The following is a 15,100-nucleotide window of genomic DNA, read 5'->3' on the forward strand; positions in this document are numbered from 1 at the left end:
AACTTGTTTATGTGCTCACTGCTTGCTTGTCGTTATTGCAAGTTTTTAAAAATAGAAGCACTTCCTGTTTCATACACTGAATTTGGCATTAACAGGTATCAACCTATAGTTGACTTTAAACCCCAGCTTTTAATTTTTTTGTTTGTTTGTTTTTTTCTTTACATGAACTGCATGTGTTAAAAAGATAAAGATGATCATAAGTTAGAATTAAGGAGAGAAATTTGGATTCCTGGTATACATCAGGTTTGGTTTAGCCAAATAAATGGCCTGCTATCATTTTAAATACAAATGTTTCAGAACATTGTGCAAGATTAACTGAATAAACAGGAACTTAGGATCTGCCCCACTCATTTACACTTATGGAAATGAGTGTAAAGGTCAAGATTAAATGGAGAATAACTTTCCTGCTCGTTCAGAAGGTCCCATTTAGGAAGGTTACAATTTTGCGTCACTCTTTCCATAGGACGTCTCCACTTGTACATTGCGTTATCAGTGGTTAAAGCTTTATAACTAAAGGCGACACACATAAAAAAAATTGTACAATAGTTACATTCGTAAATGCCACATAAAAATGTATGCGACACAAATACTGGAGAGCTGTACGTCCACCTGAGGGATAAGTGCTCTGCAGAGGAAAAGATTACCGCTTCTCTATTTCTGTCCTGCAAAGCTCTTTAGCAGTCTTACCCTCATGTGTCTGGAGCTGCGAGCGCGAGGCGTGTGTGCTTCACGAACCTGAGAGACTTCTGCTAACGGACATAATCAACACCGTCTTCATGTTGCCTTTCCCAGAGAAGCCCTCTGCTGAATTGCATGCCTGATTGGCTCAGACTTGTTTCTGCATGGACTTTTAGCTTTCTCTTAGCCAAAGTGAGGACTGCAGCAGAAAGCCGAGGCCTTTAAGGAATAGGAAAGACTCAAACAACAGTGGTCAAGATGTTGATCACAATGCTAACGGCCATGTATGTGATGGTGAAAGTTGTAGAATCGGTAAGCTGATGTTTATTAACATATGACTCACTAACAGACTGCTAAAGATCTGTGTTGAGAATTGTAGTTGCAGCAGTTAGACGCATAAATAATACGTATGTTCTCTTCTCCAACTAGTTTCTTTATGGAACTGAATGTTAATGCGACTTGCTGAAGGGAACTACTGCTGCAGCCATTCATTTATATTTCTTGCAGTGAGTTGCATCAGTTTGAATCTGACTTATTCAATGAACATCAAAATCTGTGTGATTTGTCAGAAATATTCCAACAGAAATTGTCTTCTAAGCAACGGAGATTCACTTTCAAACTTCAGAGTGTTATGAAAGGAGGAAGAAAACAATCAAATGTAGCTCTTAACCCAAGGCTTACCCCCTTCCCCCTTTTTTTTTTTTTTTTTTCTTTTAGATTGGGGTCCGATTTGCACAGAAAGACGAACCTTTGCCTTACATGGTATCTCAGCCTTTGCCCTGGCAGGTTCACTCTGTGTCTCACAGCCGGAGGAGCAGCAAAGCAGAAGAGGTTAGTCTTACCAAGCTCTCCGCTTCATTATTGCTGATGCTCTCTTACTAAAGGTAAAGTTACCAAATGTATTTCTATGCATGCATGTATCCGTCTTCTGGGGCTCCTTCAAACTGTCTTGTCCGCTATTTTGACTGCATCGGCCGCCCCTCTTTTCACTTGGCTGGGTTTTCATTTTCATGAATTCCTCAGTCCAGTGCTGTTACTTTAAGATAAACCACGTTGAATGTTCACCAGCCAGCCGGAGCTCGACGTCAGATAACGGCAGCTCCTCATAAAATCACAAAAATTGGACTTCAGTGGGATTTGGACCAGATATGTTCCCCAGTACAAATGTGTAATTAAATTATGGAGTAGAATTTATTTACTTTTTGACATTGTAGTCTACCACATTTTATTTATTTATTTTTTTAAGTCCGGTTATATTTGACTTTAGAAGAAGTTACTTTCAAGACTGATGAATCATTACCTATAAGTCCATGGATGTTTACATAATCTGGACACCTGCAAAGTCTCAGTTTGCTATCATGCTTTAGATTTTAAAAAGATTCTTGGGGAAAAGAAAAAACATTTTTTGTCAACGTCAAGCTTCTAAATATCTGATGGCAAATGACTGACAATCTGAATGATTCCTAGCATCTCTTTGGTGGAGTTTTAGGGGCCTGATTTGAAAAGGTACCTTCTGTGATTGCCTTACGGCGCAAGAAAAAATAATTATGGACTAAATCTGTCCGCAGCTTCAGTTCATTTGTACCTGGGTGAGAGCAGAGTGCACACCTTTTTGTTAGTGTCACAAAACCGGTGTTCGAGCTGAATGCAGGCACCCAGCCAAATTTGCAGGTAAGCATGCTAAGACGGGACAGTTCTCCGGTTCTGGCTCCACTTGAGCTGTAATCCCAATCAAGAGGATTTGTGTTTGAGGTCATTATTCAAGCTCTGGATGAAAAAAAAAAAGGGCACACGGGTGAAGTCACACATGCAGCGACCTGATGCCCAAAAAGAGCAGATTCATGTTTTGTACAGCGTCATTCTACTAAAGCTAGCACGATAAGCTATCCATGTGCTCGATCGCTTCCGCTTTGTTCACAAGGAATGTGAACAATGTGTACGGCCAGTTCCAGATAACTTTGTGTGTTTTTATCTGTTGATCAGACGGGGGCTTTAGTTTGAACAAGCTTTCTAACAGCGATTTTTAAAAAATGTTTTTTGCAGTTTGGTGGCTACAGGAGGAACAGCATGGGTGTATACAGAAAGAGTAAGTCTCAGGACACTGACTGTTTACGGTGATTGCTTGACCTTGAAAAGGGATTTTTGAATAAGTCCAACTTTTTTTTAATGCTAAAACAATAATAAAAAAAATTCTCATGACACAGTTAATCACAGAATCACTCCAAAAAAAAATATTTTTTTTGATTTGATCATTGTAATTTCCTTTCAACTCTCTTGCTTCCTCTCACTCTCAGGCTCCTGTACCAGCAACGGCACATGTGGCACACCATCAGTTCCTCCTCTTAGTCCTGTTGAAGTTGAAAAAGCAGCATCTACCATCCAGAACCACTTCAGGAAGTTCCAGCAGAAAAAACACAAGAACGACAAATAGACGAACGGTGAGGGTTGGCGTGTTGCAGGCGCAGTTACTTTCAAAGGCAACAGGAAGAAGGCGTAAACATAACAGCCTACAAGCAAATTTTACATATATGCTGAAATTAGTTCTGGAAAATATATCACAGGAAACCAAGCAGTAACATATAGCAGTAGTCTTTATGACAAATTTTGTAGCATCATTAAGAATTCAAGATGACAATTAATGTGAATTTGTGTGTCTGAATGAATGAATGGTTTTCATGTGCGTTGCTGCCAGGGGGATTGTTAAAATGTTAAAATGTGTGTATTTTTTTTTAGCATCCTGTCATTTGTATAACTTATTTTAACAATGTGGCAAAAACTGTGAATATATTTTCCTTTCAAAGAATCTTTGTTGAATTTTAAATTCAGGATATAAATAAAATCGTCTTTAAGACTTTGTTGGACGTTTCTCTCTGACGTTTTCCTTGTTTTCTCTCCTTTAAAACTTTTTTTTATTTAGGAATGTGAAGAAAAACGGCTTAAAATGGTTTGGATTTTAAAGATAATCACATTAACTCCAGCTCCTGTTGAAATGTGTTTTTTAATTTTGTCTGGACGAGTATGTGCTCTTTACAAACTTGCCATTTCCGACTCTTACCGTACTTACTTTACCGGAAAAAATTGAAAAAATATTCAAGGTGTGCGTAGCGTGCGTTACACTCCCTGTTATTTTACCATTGCTACTAGATAGACCTGAAAAAATAAACATCATCACAGTTTATAAAAAGATAGCTTTATTGCACAAGGTTTTAAGTACTCTTTTTTTGTTGTTTTTCCCCCCTCCCCCGCTTTTGTTTTGATAGAAAAGAGAATGTAGGGTTAAACACAAGCAATTGCAAACTGAAGCAATGTTTCCCAATAAAAGTTTGAAGAACTGCTGGATTCTTAAAATTCTTTTTTTTTCTTTTTTATTAATGTCTGTTCAATTCACCTCTTTCCCCCCTTTTCTCTTTTATAACCAGGAAAATTTCAGAACATGCAACGCTGCTGCCCCTCCCCCAAAAAGCTCATTGACAAAAAAAAAAAGACCTCTAGATAAAAAAACAAACAAAAAAAAAAACCTGTGATGAAGTAAAAACAGAAACGGTTACAAAAATAAAAATTAAAACTATGCAACAAAATGCCCAATAAAAATCAAACTATCATCAGTTAACATTGCATGGTCCATTCTGACATGTTGTATCTGGTCCATGGATGAGGATAAAGCAGTTATTTGCTTAATTCTAGGTTTTCGTTGAGTCTTCATCACATCACCTGTACTTCAGAGTTTACATTGTGCCCCGGTTGCTAGTGAAGATGTCGAAAATAGTAGTCATTTATACAAAACACTTTTTATATGTACACAAGTCCTTTCTTATGGTGTAGAAATCATTGTATAAAGGTGGACAAAAGGCTACAGAGGAGGGAAGGGGAGAGGTTCTGATTGGTCGACAGATGTAGAAAAAAATAAAAAAGATGTAAAATATAGGCAGTATGCAGGTCAGTTTGAAAGCATGTTGTATCATTTTAAAGAAAAATCCACCCAGTATAAATTATACATCGTATAGATCCAGTTATAGGCATGGACTTATTGGAGACTTATCTGTTCAAAAAACATTTTTCATTGTACGTTTTGAATTCAACGTTCAAAAAAAAAAATTCTGAATTACGCAACACGTTTATGACATAAAAACTTTGAACTGGGTGAACGGGTTTCCACGAACAAGGTCAAAATGACCCATTCATACTCAGACATACTCTCACTACCACTAATATTTTCATAAACGGTCCTAAAGTTGAAAGGGAAACAGTTTTCAAAGCCGTCATCGAGGTTCATGCTGCGATTCTGGGTGGATATTCAACATCTCTTCCTTTTGAAAGTCTACTTTATGTCCAAGTTTCAAACATCAGCGCACAAATAATTCTTGTTCTTGTGGTCAAGCAGCTCAGTGTTTGCCTCTTCTGACCACATTCTCCATAGGCCACTTGGCTTGGTCCATCTGGGCACCCAAAAATGTCAGGGTGTCGATTCATGGAGCAGGGACCTCTTTTCTAGTTTGTGTTTGAAACATGGGTAAATTTGAGCGTTTGGAGGGGTTAGCTTGACTAATGTTGACCTTCAAGAGGTATTTTGCTTACAGGAAGGCCAACGGCAGAAAATCAAACCCAACATACTGCACTGCCATCCACCCAGAACCATGCAAAGTCGTCTTGATGTTGATGAGCGGCATATGGTTTCTATGCAGCTTACCAGGTGAGTTTTAGCCAAACAACACAGAGGAGTTGTGTAGATTTGAGAAAAGCCACAATAAATGGAAACATGTTCACCCAGATCCCATTTTTTTTCAATGAGGTTTAATGTACTATCGTCAGTCCACACTTAAATAATTCATCTAAAGTATAAAATTAATGGAATTTATTCCTTTATTGCACCCTCATCAGAACTGTAGTTAATATTTCAGTGAAATTCTCAAATTACAGCGAAAATAAATCTCAAATTTACAAAAATTGTGCGAGTCGAATGAAAAAGTTGTTTTTTAATATTGAAATGTAGCTCACACACCATTTCAGTTAGCTGGGGTGGAAATTTCTTTGAAAAATATTACATTCACTTTAAGCAAACCGACTGAAAATTGGAGGGAAAGCATGTTGGTTAGAAGTTTATTTCATCAATCCAATCAAAATCCATAAAGCTGGAGTAAGGAAGCCCTTATGGGAAAAAACAAACAAACAAAAAAAACAGGCTTAATCCTTTTCCAGACTGAGACTTTTTCTCCGGACAAGTGTTTGCATAACTTAAAATGAAAAGGCAAGTAAATGCATCTTAACACTATGTAAAGAAATCAACACATATCCATTCTTGAATTCCAAAATACATAAAAAAACAAAATAAATTCTTAGTTATCTGCAGTAATATCTGTCACTGGCCTGGAGGAAAAAAAAAACCTGTCTGTGTTGGTTAGTTGTAGTTTGGTAGTGGCATCGAGTCTGTGAACACAAATATTCGGAAGGTACAACACAACAAACCACAAGAGGCTCAATCACTTTATAAGCTTTTCCTTTGAACCGTTTTCTTTTTGTGACATCACACGTCCTGCACTATCTGAGACCACAATAAACCAGCAACACATCTCGCACTATATTTTCACTTTCCTGTGCTTGTCCTTTTCAAAGAAAAAAAAAAATATATCACACGGGAGTCGACGTCTCACTTCTCAAGTCCCAGTTTCACCAGTAACTTTCACACCACTCTTTTTCTCTCCAAAGTCTTCCATCCACAGCCGCGCTACCCGTTTAAACTTCCCGTCTCGTTATCATTTAGTGTGACGCTTCACTCGGAGCGATTGTCTTGTGATCTTTTAATATATATTTTCAATTAGAACGGCTTTTATATGTCTCTGCTCTTTATTCATATATTTGCTATATATTTGAATAGAAATATATATGTACACTTTTTTTTTTTTGAAAACAAACATATATATGATATCTTTTTTTCTATTGCGAGAGCCCTGATGTTACGTTTTACCGATGCAAAACTTTTGGAGCAACTCTTTTCTATTTTTTTTTTTGTAATTTTTTTTTTTGGGAACAATTATTGTTATGAGATTACAAAGTTTGGGATAAGAAATGAAGAATGAAAACAAAAGAAACATTTCAACCGTAAAATTAGAACTTAAATTCAAAAAGTTAGAGAAACTTGATTTTTTCTTTTTTTTTTTTTTTTTTTTAGCAAATTCTTCAGATTCTTGCAACACTATATAATTTCATTGCCTGGTCATTTATTCAAAATCATACAAATACATTTCTCAAAAAATTTGCTGAATGTGCGCATTCAAGCCGTCACTGAAAGTTAAGAATTTCTGCACAGACGTGCGTAAAGGAAACCTCTTGTTCGGTTGGTCTGTCTTTGTCTGGCCAGCATGCTAGCAGTACGTCACAGTGACACTGTATGAATGTGATGGGGGGGACGGGGCAGGAGGAAAGGAGAGCGGATGATGGAAGTGTTGCGAAGGCGACAGTGAAATGACGGGATTGTGAACCGTAAAGGAGTTTCCCTAAAGTCTTTGTCCAGATAAAAATGACCAAACAGGACCCTTTAATGCCTTGCAAAACTATAAATACTCCTCTAACTTTTTTCATATTTCCTTAGATGTGACCCCAGACCTGGATGTAGTTTTTAGATCTTTAAACGTGATAAACCAACACAAAAGCAGCGTATAACTGTGAAATGGAAGGAAAACAATACGCAGTTCTGAACTAGAAAATCTTAACTTGTGAATATTTCAGCTCTGGCTGCATGTTTAATGCAGTTGTTCCGCAGGGAGATCGGCTCAAGTGTCTTGCAAGAAATAAAACTTGTGATTAGTTAAGCTCCCTCTACTTTTCTCAATCCAGCTTCCCATGAACTCTGAGCCACTTCCCTCTCCATGCAACGAAATTACACCCCAACATCACAGTTACCATTATCCACAGGGGGAAATTTCTATGTGCAGTGTTAGTTTGCATAGAGGTAAATTTTGGTCTCATCCCAAATTAACCGTCTGCAACAGAGACAGCCAGGAAGTCTTATGGCTTTCTTTAAGCAATGGCTCTCTTCTCATTCCTCGACCATTAAATGTCAAATTTGCAGAATGGCAGCTCATTTTTGTCCTGCTAAAAGTGTTTTCACCTGAACTGTGAATCTCGGTAGCTTTTCCAGAGTCACCATTACGCAGGAAGCTCGTAACTGAGCCAGTTTGCTGCTTCTCTGATAGACGACATGATTTGGTAGGTTTGTGGATGTGTTGTCCTCTTTTCTGTTTTCAGATAACTCAACTTTAAACTGCTCTGAAATTTTAACCTCGCACTGTCAGTTGTTTTCCTTGGTCTTCATGTCGCTCTCAGTTTACTTCACTTCTCCAACAAGCTCTGCACTGAGCAGCAACATGCCGTCATTAAATCATGACAAGTTCATTATTTTCTCATTAAGTCAGTTCTGTAGTAAATTGGCTCACTGGATTTTTACTTGAGCCAATTTACTACAGAATAAAGTGGGATGGATATAAATGGAAGCCACACTTTTCACATCAATATACAGAAAACAATTGAAAATCTGGGTATCGTTTTCTTTCCTCGTTACAATTATGCGCTACTCTCTATTGGTCTGTTATATATATAAAGTCTCAATAAAATATTTCTTAAAGTTGGCTGTTTTAATGTGAAATAAATCAAGGGAGGTGAATACTTTTGCAAGGCACTGCATTTCTAATCCTCAAATGAAAGCTTATGGACCTTCTGCTTCATCAGCATTTTTATAACTCACCTACACCATGTTGTTAGCAACAGATATCAAATCAAACCTGAAAAAACAAAAAAAAAACAAAAAAAAAACGACTAGAGCAAATTAAGTTTAAATTGTGTCAAATTGTCAGCATCATCGTTATCATTCTGTGTTTTCATAGGTACAAAAAGAAAAAAAGAAAATTGGGGAGGAGGGTTTTGTTTTGTTTACACACAGACTTCTGCCCAAGAATTCAGCATACAGATTGGTTTGAAAAAGGTCCATTGTTGGTGTGTGCCTGCCACATGTACACATATATATTTACACATGTACATCCACACACACACGCACACACACACTCGTGACATTTCCGTTACTTGGATCCTTTTAAACCGTTTCCTAGTGCACATGGGGTTATACTTCCATCGTCTGAAAACAAACTTAAACCTTTTGGATTAAAAAAAAAAAAGAGAATCTAGATTTCACTCAATGATGCTTGACATTTTTAGCTCCTCTTTCTATAAAATCTTCCATTGCGACCGCAACGCTGGGTCATCCATTGCATGTACAAGAGTCGTTGCTCTGCCTCCAATGTGAGGATCTATGATGGAGTAACCGTACAGAGCCAAAGTAACACAGAGGCTGGGGATTTGTGCATACAGCAAAAGCATCCTGCCGTGGCACAATGCTGAGATATGAACGAATCTTCCATCAGAGAACATAAAGGTTACATATTGTTTAAAAAAAAATAAATTTAAAATTAAACCTCAACACACGTCTTAAGCAACCTGGTTCAATCTACAGCTGTCTTGTTGTAGAAAGCAAGACAGTGCAAGTTAAAAGCATTTTGTGCATAAGTTCTGTGTCCTTGCCTGAAAATGAAGATAGACTGAACAGATAAATCATTTTTGTTTTGGCAAGTGATTTCCAGGGTGATTTAAAAAATAGAGAGAGAGAGAAAGAGAGAAATTACACAAATATAACGGAACACAATCAGGCAGAAAGAAAGGCAAGCCCCTGTGCTGTGGACACCCAACTCTGACCCCTTGAAACATTTGTGTTGACGGGAGCCCAACCAGCTCCCTGCAGGCTGGCACAGCACAGGCACTGACGGGTAAGCTGTGCATGTGTATGTTCGTCACCCCGATTCACCACAGAGGCTCCAGGCAAACGCCGGCTGAACCAGCAGTGTATTAAGAGTTACAGTGACAGGCCTCGCTAATGGCAGGCTACACCAGTGTGTAGGACTTGGAGTAGGCTCCTGAGCCCCCATCCCTCTGCTTCTGCAGTCTGCCTAATCCCGAAGAGCTGCTCTCCAGGAGAGAGTCTCTGGATCCTCCCATTTTGGAGGAGGAAGAAGAGGCACCTCCAGGGGTCGCCCCCGAGGTCCCTGCTGCCCCACCGCCAGAGGAAGATGATGCCCCCCCTGCAGCAGCGGTGGCTGCAGCGGCGGCGGCGGCACTCTGAGCCGCAGAAGCAGAGGAGCCGGGCATGGTGAGAGTCCGCTGGGGAAGCGTGGAGCTGCTGGAGCTGGCAGACAAGCCTCCGGTCCCACCGGCTCCACCGCCGCCTCCCGTTGCTCCTCCAGAGGACACCCCGGAGGAAGTGAGGTTTGACAGGCCGGAGTGGCCCATGGTCAGAGCCTGTTGCTTCGCAGAGTCCATAGTCACATGACGGCCCTGGCTGTGGTACGCCCGCTGGGCTAGGCCACGAATAGAGGCTTCGCGTGGTGGAACAACTGGACATGGGTCATGGTGTTCTGACTGCTTTCGGAAAAAGGGATCGGACTTCATGTACAGGGGCAGGTTGCAGTAGTCGCCTGGAGACAGAGAGAGAGAAAAAAGCTCCAATTTAACTTTAAGATCTTGCTCAAAACAAAAGACTATAAATGTTGAATTAAAAATTATCTATCTGAAGAAAATTTAAAAGATTTTCAGAGGCAGATTATGTTTGACTGTGGACACAAGATTTGCTGTAAGCAAACTATTTTATTGGAGTGCATAATTGGACCCTTGTCGATTGAAAAAAGACCTTCCTGGTTGAAAAGGCTCTGTTCTGTTAATCATATGACATTTCAAACCATGACTGGAACATTATACTACATTTCTGAGTGGCTTGACGAAACCATTTACTGTGTCTATACAATTTTGATTATATCCTTGCTTGGTATACAATCCCCAAAATCATAGCTTTACAATGATGTTTAACATGCATATGTATATGGAAAGGGCATCAAAACCCCCTGCATAGCATAGCATAGCATAGCATAGCATAGCATAGCATAGCATATTATTTTCACATATGCATAGGAACTGTAAAATAAATGCAGCAGCCACTTACTCTTGGCGCGGTGTGGAATGGGCACGGCTACATTCTTGCCACGATCGTAGTCTTGGGGTTTGGGCGGCGAGGCAGTGAAACGGCAGATGCCGGGCTCTGACGGTGTGCTCATAGACGTCATACTGTCTGCGTTGTCGTTGGTACCTGTGGTCATCTGATCAGATGAGCTGTCGGATATAAAGCACTCTGTAATCTCAAATTTGGCATGTTGCAGGTGTTCCTCCAGCTTTGCGTGCTCGTAGGCTCTTGCCAGCTCTTCGTAGGTGGAGGAGGCGCTCTCGGTGGACACCATGCTGTTGCGCCCCTTGTCTGTGTGTGACATAAGAGGAAAGTACATTTTGTCCAGGATTTTTATGCACTCAAGTGCTCAAAAGTCACATCCTTCCTCCACTCCTCCGCACAGTTTATTTGGTACATGTTAATGGCTGTAAGTGTCATTTCACCCTTGTACCAACCTGTGTCCTGTGAGAGGCTGGCACTGTAGCTGTCACTCTCTGTGACAGTGATGCCATGCTGAGAACCAACTGTGCGCCAGTCTGAAGTGAGAGTGCGGGCTGGCGTCGACGCCTGACACTTGGTCAGAGTCCATTGACTGGAGTAGCGGTTCCTGATGCTGTGGGTTGACTTAACACTCTTCCTTGACACGGGGTCTGGTGGCAAGCAGAAAAAAAAAAACGACAAATAAAAAAATGAGATGCACATATGTACAGACAGAGTTTACAGTCAAGAAAATGGATGAACATTTACAGAAAAAAACAAAACAAAACAAAAAAAACACAGCTTAATATTTGTGAACCAATATTTGTCCCCAGTACCGTGACAAAAAGTTGATACGTGACAAGAAATTGAGCAGAAAAGCAGAAATTTTTTCACAGTCGATGTTCATACCAATTACTCTATGATAAATATGGCATTTGCACTAGAGGTTTCTGGTAAAAATGAACAGTGATGGAAAAGAACACATACTGGTTCCTGGTCTGATGTCAGACATGTCTATCAAAGGACCTGTGTTTTGGATGAGGGCAGGGTGATGGACAGAAACACCAGTGCAGAAGCTCTGAGGATTCCCAGTTTGGTTGAACTCTGTGTCTGTCACAGGAATAGTGGCCTTGTCATCTCCTACAACAGGCAAAATGAATTTAGTTCATCAAAAGCACAAAGTTCCTAGTAGCTGTTATTAATCTGCAGACTACTTAATCCAGAAAATGTGAATCATGCACAACCTTCTCATTGTTCTTTTTTTTTTCTCTCACCGATTTGCTTGATGCCTTCTTTGTCCTCAATTAGCAGCTGCACTCTGGGGATGTCAATGTGTAGCCGTGGGCCCTGAGGAGGTCCTTTCACTGGCGTGTCAAAGCTGCGGTTGTTTTTACTAATTCAGAGAAACAAGATTAGCATACACGATCACCTGTGTCTTTCAGAAAACGCATAAAGCTGACTTTCAGGGTAAATTAAAAGTTTTTTCTTTATATAAAGTTAAATAAAATGTTGGAACCTGGAAACAAAATTATGCTTCTCACCTGATGAGCATCTCTGCCAGGCTTTTGGCATCTAAGAGAACAGGAAATATAATTATACATATAAATAATTATTATTTTATTTGTTAATATACTTACATAATATCCACAAATCAGTGTGATTATTTTCTCTGTGGTTTGACAGGTCTCTTAGATGCAAATGTCTTAATTTTGTTTAAATGCACAATGGTGCCAACAACTACAAAATAGGGCCATGACGATCAAAGTCTGTTGTTTTTGATATGGGATTTCAAGGAAGGACAGGACAACCTAAACAAGTTGCAATTTTGATGTAGTTATATCAGCTCTTTGTCCTGTTTAGCATGCTTGTTTCTGGTGTTTATCACTCAGTGAAAAACTATGATTTATGATACCAGCATAATGAAACTATTGAAACTCTGTTATAGCTTCTGGCTTCGGATGGCTACACAAAGACAATAAGTGGCCTACTTGTGGCTTCCCCACTGAAAACGTCCAACTGTGTGTGTTCAACACAATGCAAAAGTGATGGTGGTTCAAAGAATAAGTAGCTACTATGTTCTGAGATGAGAGATGTTTCCACTTTGATCTTAGTCCATCTCCTACCAGCTGTTATTCTGAAGTCTTCAAAACCACCTACTCTGGAGTCATCTTATAAATCAGGCACGGTGATAACACTCATTAATATAAAAACTGTAGAATCTGCCACCGCTATAAGGTCAAAAACTACAGGTAAAACATTTAAGGTAAAAAACAAAAAAGAAATGACGAAAGTGTGACGGCAGTATTTGTACACTTTGAGATTGCTATGGCTACCCATTAGCTTCTAACTACCGTATGCAGCTTACAGCCCGGGGTGGATTTCCTGTAGATTTTTCTTCAACCACCAGGGGGCTCTTTAGCAGAAAGTGAATCATTGGAAGTCAAAATTGGAAATCAAAGAAGAAAGTGCGTTTTCCCTTTTCTCACACAGTCACTTACCTCGGAGTCTCTTCAGCCTCTTCTCTTTGCGTTTCTTGCGAATGGCGACAAACAGCAGCGCAACCCCAAGAGTCACCAGAATCACAGGACAGCCGATCGAAAACAGTTTCTTCACATCATCGTTTTTTTCCAAGGGGGACTTAATGGGAGGAATGGTGCCTGCATACAACCAGGAGGATATTGGCAATGGCTTCTTTGTGGCTGTAGTATTTTAGGTCGTATTGTTAAAATAAAATGTTGACCACCAAAGATAATCACTCAAAGCAAACAAACAAAGAGAAAGAGTATCTACTCACTGCCATCGTAGTTTGGTGTTGAAAACTGAGAACTCTGGTTGCCACAGCCGGCACTGTTACATGCCTTCATCTTCAACTCATACCAGGTGCCTTCACGTAGTTCTGCCAGAAACACATCTGTGGTGGCGTTGGTGCGGACATGCTGCCATGTCCACATACCTGTACAAACGCAAACTTTCATCTCCGGTTCGTTTTATTTTACTATGGGGAAAAGTCAGTAAAGGCTGCACGATCTGGATAAATGTTGCATCCTTATAGATTTATTTATTTCTTATCAAGAACATATTTAGTAGTTTAAAAGTGAAGAACAAATGCCCCACCTTTTGGTCTGAATTCCAGTGTCATTGAGGTGATTGGACAGCCTCCGCTGGCCCAGCCCTGCAGGTTGAGGCGAGCGTGGGTGGAGTTGACGTAGGTGAAGATGGGCTGGTCCTTGTTGAACTGAGGTTCTGAAAAAGCAAAACACCAAGATGGATCAGTTTATATTTGTCTATTGGTATAAATATCATCAGTTATTATGACATAGAATGTACAATAGCATTGGTGGTAGATGAAGTATTTCTGCAACTAAGAGAAATCCAAGAATCCAATGCCTCATCCTCACCAAGTGGCCTTTCAGCGAATGTCGATAAGGGACTTGTCAAATACCAAACTCCAGCCAGTATCTTCACAAGGTCTCTTGCTTTTGCTGTGATATTAAGTCACCTATTTTGCATCACAGCATGTTTATCTCCTGAACACAGACCTCGTCTCCATCCTAAAGTCTACAGTCTGGACATTCCTGTGATGTTTAAACTTTAGTGTAATAGTTTGAATACAAATGTGGCACCTTTAGAGATGAGAAATTTGTCATCAAGGATGAACCAGACATGACAAGGTTAATTTTTTTTTCTTCTTCATAACATACCTGATTTTTTATTTTTTATTTCCCCATGATGGAACCGAAGGAAGTTAAGATGTCGCATAAAAATACACCCACAGTGCCCCTCTGCTGCACTTCCCTCCAAGTCTGCACTCCATTTCTATGCTGTCTGACAGAACCTCGTTAATGGCCTTCTTTTTAAATAACTTATATAACTTTGATATTTAGTGCATCGTTATACTCTCCTTTAAATCACTTTGGATAAAAGCATCTGCGAAATGTAAAAACATAAATTAAGTCATCGAAACAGTTACAACGTCGTCATCTGGGTGTTCAGAAACTGTAAGAATCTCAACTTCTGGCTTTTACTAAAGAAATAAAAAAAAATATCACCATCTCATTATTCTGGCACAGAGAAATAATTTCTGTTCCTCATAGCTGTTCTGAAACAGGAAGTGTTTAATTTAATCTCAGACAGTAACAAAAAAAGGCAGTTTTTTTTAATACAATGCAAGTAATCATCTGGTTTCAACTACACAACTATATATATATTCAGTTCTAATTAGTTTATTGATTATGTCACTGCAGAGTATTTTCAAACTTTGGCTCTGGTCAGTAAATTACACCTGTTTAATCATCTTCTGCTCTCTTTTTTTCCACATTAACTGGGTTTTATTCCCAGCAAAGCCGTTCACATATTTTCTCACTGAAGTTGTCAGAAAGAAAAATGAGTCTAACTTTGATAGAAAAT

At 39.4% G+C, this 15,100-nt stretch overlaps 2 protein-coding genes across 4 annotated transcripts in view; one reads left to right on the plus strand and one right to left on the minus strand.

The window, feature by feature from the left end:
* The first annotated feature begins 667 nt into the window (after positions 1-667).
* Positions 668-3,534, plus strand: LOC145554685 (uncharacterized). 2 transcript variants are annotated; one of them, XM_081614902.1, is made up of 4 exons: positions 668-990; positions 1,396-1,509; positions 2,722-2,764; positions 2,973-3,534. In XM_081614902.1, the coding sequence occupies exons 1-4, from the start codon at positions 937-939 to the stop codon at positions 3,107-3,109; spliced, it is 348 nt and encodes a 115-aa protein (XP_081471028.1). In that variant the 5' UTR covers positions 668-936; the 3' UTR covers positions 3,110-3,534. The 2 variants fall into 2 exon arrangements, with proteins under 2 accessions (XP_081471028.1, XP_081471027.1); XM_081614901.1 differs by lacking the exon at positions 668-990 and adding an exon at positions 1,019-1,184.
* Positions 3,535-3,846: 312 nt separating this feature from the next.
* The window catches only part of dscaml1 (Down syndrome cell adhesion molecule like 1), a 117,626-nt gene continuing 106,372 nt past the window's right edge, over positions 3,847-15,100 (minus strand). The window contains exons 27-35 of one of the 2 annotated variants that reach the window (XM_008425715.3): positions 13,808-13,936; positions 13,488-13,646; positions 13,192-13,350; positions 12,235-12,265; positions 11,968-12,086; positions 11,720-11,833; positions 11,170-11,364; positions 10,715-11,023; positions 3,847-10,193 (exon numbers count right to left, since the gene is read on the minus strand). In XM_008425715.3, coding sequence (XP_008423937.1) covers positions 9,604-10,193; positions 10,715-11,023; positions 11,170-11,364; positions 11,720-11,833; positions 11,968-12,086; positions 12,235-12,265; positions 13,192-13,350; positions 13,488-13,646; positions 13,808-13,936 — 1,805 coding nt within the window. In that variant the 3' untranslated portion in view covers positions 3,847-9,603. Of the gene's footprint in view, positions 10,194-10,714; positions 11,024-11,169; positions 11,365-11,680; positions 11,834-11,967; positions 12,087-12,234; positions 12,266-13,191; positions 13,351-13,487; positions 13,647-13,807; positions 13,937-15,100 lie in introns of both variants that reach the window. The other variant, XM_008425714.3, reaches the window with a different exon arrangement.

Source organism: Poecilia reticulata, chromosome 13 (genome assembly GCF_904066995.2).
Source record: "Poecilia reticulata chromosome 13, P_reticulata-male-v2, whole genome shotgun sequence".
Taxonomy (NCBI): Eukaryota; Metazoa; Chordata; class Actinopteri; order Cyprinodontiformes; family Poeciliidae; genus Poecilia; species Poecilia reticulata.

Excerpts from the sequence above, each read along its gene's own strand:
- LOC145554685 (XM_081614901.1), top strand. The coding sequence starts at position 1,125 with ATGTTAATGCGACTTGCTGAAGGGAACTACTGCTGCAGCCATTCATTT. Across the intron at positions 1,185-1,395 it reads ATTCATTTATATTTCTTGCA|ATTGGGGTCCGATTTGCACA; the intron begins GTGAGTTGCATC and ends TTTTTCTTTTAG. Across the intron at positions 1,510-2,721 it reads GGAGCAGCAAAGCAGAAGAG|TTTGGTGGCTACAGGAGGAA; the intron begins GTTAGTCTTACC and ends TGTTTTTTGCAG.